General features: G+C 36.5%; 1 protein-coding gene across 1 annotated transcript in view; it reads left to right on the top strand.

Moving 5' to 3' along the window:
* Positions 1 to 277: 277 nt before the first annotated feature.
* Positions 278 to 4,589, top strand: part of LOC103799686 (steryl-sulfatase-like) — a gene marked incomplete at its 5' end in the record, with an annotated part of 27,324 nt that continues 23,012 nt past the window's right edge. The window contains 2 exons of the mRNA XM_009072027.1: positions 278 to 437; positions 2,151 to 2,272. Of these exons, the coding sequence (XP_009070275.1) occupies positions 278 to 437; positions 2,151 to 2,272 (282 nt within the window). The remainder of the gene's footprint in view (positions 438 to 2,150; positions 2,273 to 4,589) is intronic.

Below are 4,589 nucleotides of genomic sequence, written 5' to 3'. Positions count from 1 at the left end.
AAGATTTCTGTAAAGTGCTTTTTTATCTCCTACACCTAATTACATTTTTGTAAACTAAATGCATTTTATAAGCTCTGTCTAATACATATTAGTAGATTTGCTGTGAGAAAGTACTACTGTAGGTGGAAAATCTAACAAATTAAAAATAAGATAAATATATTTAGTGGAAAGATTCTAGCTACAGAGAATGTGTAATATTTGGAAGTTGAATCTTGGGGGTGAGGGTATTGTATAAGAAGAAATTGATATTTCAGCAAAGAAAACTTTAATTTTTCAGGTGGAAAATCAACAAACTGGGAAGGAGGTATTCGTGTTCCAGGCCTTCTCCGTTGGCCTGGAGTGATACAGTCTGGTGCCTATATTGATGAGCCAACAAGTAACATGGATATTTTTCCTACTGTAGTCAAACTTGCAGAGGCACAGTTACCCTCTGACAGGTATGCTTTGTAGTCATCTCTGTTTTAGAGAAAATGTCACAAATGTTTTATACATTCTGATGATGTCTGTTAAGACAGAGGTGAGAATGTAAAGAAGAAGCTAAGCTGTAAAAACACTTCTTTGTCATTACTTACAATAGCATGTTGTCTCTTTTCATACTGACATACTGAAATATTTTACAGAAACATTTTGTGTAAATACAGCTTAACTTGCAGAACAAGCACCAAGCACCAAGAAAATAAGAGAATACCATCAGAGCATTATATTGTCAAATGAAACCTGGAATTATTTACTAAAAGCAAAATATACCAAAGAAGATTCTGTTCTGCATGAGTGAATGTGGTAGAAAAAGGAACTGCAAGTGTAAATTACTTTGAACTTAATGAACTCAACCTTGGCCTGCTTAATATAACAAAACATACCAAAATGACAGTTAGGCTTTTCTCACAGTTTTTTTTTTCTTTTGTTTGTTTTGTTTTGTTGTGTTTTTTTTTCTATAACAAGTTAGTTAAAATAATCCCTTTTGCAGCCTGATAAGAAAACCCCCTGGACTTATAAAATTCATCAGATGCTTTGCTGACACTGCTACATCCCCAGGCTTTGTCTTGTTTGGGAGACAGTCTCAGCAGCAAGGTGCTTCCACCTAAATGCTGTTGCCCTCCAAATCCACTAAGGGAGAAACATGCTGTTTAGATTGTTCTTAATGTGGTGGATCTTACAAACTTCATATTGCTTGAGAGGATTTGTTTTACTGATGTTTTCTTTGATATCTTTGATAGAAATCCCAATATACTTATGTAACTTCCACTTGTATCTTGCTCCACTCTGATTCTTCGTTGTAGACTAGATGCCATAAGTACTGTTTCTTGTTAGGTCATGGACTAGCTTGAAGTAATTCATATCAGGTCAAAAATGCTGATTGCGCTTTCTCCCCTGCCAGCTGACTCCAGCAATTCAAAGGCTTAATTTATGGAAACATTTAAAAGCCTTGATTATTTTATAACTCAATTTTGATGTAAATTCATTGACTCCTTCAAAGCATCATGAAAATTGTCCATCAGCATTTAGAGAATTTATATATGTGTATGTGTGTGTGTATATATGTAGTTGATAAACACATATTTAAATGTAGTTAATTTTCAAGCTTGAAGTGACTACTTCTGTCTTAAATTCTGGCATACATAATTTGCTGGACAGATCCTTATCATTACTTCTGGGGATGATAATATTCCACAACATGTACTCTGGCATACATAATTTGCTGGACAGATTCTTATCATTACTTCTGGGGATGAAAATATTCCACACCATTTCTCTAGTTTTAGAGTTACTTTGGCCAGACTACTCCCAAACACTTGAGTAGGCATACCTGAAGGACTGTGTTGTAGCAAAAAAAAAACCCCAAAAATCCCCAAACTGTTGAAGAAAGAACCAATCATACAAAAAAAAAACACCCAAAAAACCCCAAACCGTTGAAGAAAGAACCATTCATGATGGCAAAATGTAAAATTCGTGTCTCCTTAACTCATGTAAAAATCAAAGGGGAAGAGCATCTGAAGGATTTTCTCTGAATTGACCAGCTGGAGGTGAACTTTCAGATTTGCCATTCAGGTTTGGGTTTTTTTAAGTATGTGCAGATGTGCAGAGTTATAATATCTTCTCTGTAAAATGAGCTTTGGTTATTCCTCTGATTTTGACATGCTTTCTTACAGAATTATTGATGGACATGATCTGATGCCCTTACTTCAAGGAAAAGTTACTCGATCTAAGCATGAATTTCTCTTCCATTACTGCAATGCATATTTAAATGCAGTGCGCTGGCATCCAGGAAACAGTAAGTAAACTTGCATGTTCACATTTTAAGTATTTAACATACTTTTTATTGCAGCTTGAAAAGAATCAGGAGGAAGCCTTGGGCTATAGTAACAAAAATTAATTTAAAATATCTAGCCTTTTTCCTTCTTTTTCACTTTTCTCTTTGCTAGAATGTGCCTATTCACCATTTTACTGTTTGACATTAGTTTGTTGCTATGCATTAATGTCACCTATCAATGAAATACTGAGATCTATGGTGTCTAAAACCCTTTTTTTAAAAACTTTACTGAGAGAGAGTCTGTTACAGAATGAAATAGTCAAGGTTCACTCTTACAACTTCCTTAAAATGTACAGGTATTAGGATGACTTGACTTAATAACAGTACAAGTATGATGTCAGTCTGGCCTTTACTATTCAGATAGCAAAGTGTAGGAGAATCACTAGCTCAAAGTCATAATTATCCAATAAATGAATACAGTATTATAGGGTCCTTTTTCATGCTTTCTATGATCAATATAATTGTAGTTTGTAGGCCAAGGGAAAAAACATTTCTCATTGATTTTATCCTTTTTAACTGACACCATGCTGTTTCTGGTAGCACCTTCCACATTAACCAAAGTATATTTTCCTTTCTATAAAAATCTCTGTGCTGAATGAAGTCAAGCCCACATTTGTCCCATCTCAGTTTACACTCAAAGTGACAACTTGTGTTAAGCTTCAAAATGATGATCCAAGACAAGCTTTGGCATAGGATGTTTTGATTTATGTACTTGTTTAATAGTTAATGTGCAAACCTAAAGTGAGTTGGAAACAGTCTTTTTGGTCATCTGTAGGCTGACTCTCTCCCTGTCTTGGACTTTAAACTAGGAAACGGGAAAATAGTACATATAACATTTATTTACCACTACTTTGTCTATATGTCTTGTATTTGATAAATAATCATAAGGAAGAGCCAGTCAATCAGAAGATCTAGTACTGTTTCATATCTGTTATTGGATGAAATTAATCTGTGTCATGATGAGAGTAATAGGCAGAAGTTCAGGAAGGCAAAGAGGCTGTTTTTCTCAAGCATACATCTTTGCAAGATGATGCATTCCTTGCCTGAGGAAAGGGTTGGCTTTGGTATTCACTAGAGGGAAGTGTGATGGGAAATGAAGGGGAGCAACAATGGGGGACTAGTCTATTATATTTATTTGATGTGTAACAATGTAGATTGGATCCTCCTTTTCTCCAAGGTATTCAAAAGACAAAGCCCACTCAGAACCTGGTAATAACATTTTCATAAAACTAAGCTGACGTATGTATGGAATGTTGTTGTTTCACTCCAGACAACAACTAAGCCCCACACAGCCACTCACTCACTCTAACCTGGGAGAGAGAATCAGAAGGGCAGAAGTGGGAAGACTCATGTCTTGAGATAAAGACAGTTTAATAGGCAAAGCAAATGTTGCACATGTCAGCAAAGCAAAACAAGGAATTCATTTCCTATTTCCCATTGGCAGGCAGGTGTTCAGCCCTCTCCAGAAAATCTGAGCTCCATCATGCATAGTGGTGACTCGGGAAAACAAAGGCTGTCACTCTGAACATCCTCCCCTTCCTTCTTCTCCCAGTTTTTTATGCTGAGCACGATGCCATATAGTCTGGGATATGCCTTGAGTTAGTTTGGGTCAGCTGTCCCAACTGTGTCTGCTCTCAGCTCCTTATGTACCCCCACCCTGCTTGGTGGTGGAGTGGCATGAGAGGTAGAAAGGCCTTGGCTCTGTGCAAGTGCTGCATAGTAATTACTAAAACATCCATATGTTACCAACACCATTTTCAGTATAAATCCAGAACATAACCCCATACTAGCTGCTGTGAAGAAAATTCATGCTATTCTACACAAAACCAGAAAAAAAGTGGTTTTGGTATGCTACCTTGTCTGTCTACATTGCAGTGTGAGAACAGGCAATAGCTCTCTGTGCTGTCTTTTGTACCAGTCCTCTGTGAGAGTTTAACACCTTCTTCTTTCTTACTTGTCCAATCTCAGATCTTAAAAATGTCTTTTCCATGTAGACAATGCAATCATATTTGTAAAGCTATTTGTTGAAGTCAGCAAAAGGTTCACCCCTGTTTATCTCTCTACCATGTTGTGTGGAGATAAATATACTTGCATGGCAGCTGTAGGCACCTGATGCTATCATTTTGCTTTGGGTACTCATGTGGAAAAACAAGTATGGTTAGTTTGTGTTCTGATATGTCAGCAGCTCTATATGATGCAACTGATAATTTCAAAGTGCATTATATTATTCATTAGAGTATTATTGTCTTCTAGCCTCCCACCACAGCTCATTCTCTCC

This window comes from Acanthisitta chloris, unplaced genomic scaffold (assembly GCF_000695815.1).
Source record: "Acanthisitta chloris isolate BGI_N310 unplaced genomic scaffold, ASM69581v1 scaffold263, whole genome shotgun sequence".
NCBI lineage: Eukaryota > Metazoa > Chordata > Aves > Passeriformes > Acanthisittidae > Acanthisitta > Acanthisitta chloris.
This window is presented reverse-complemented; position numbering and strand designations above follow the sequence as displayed.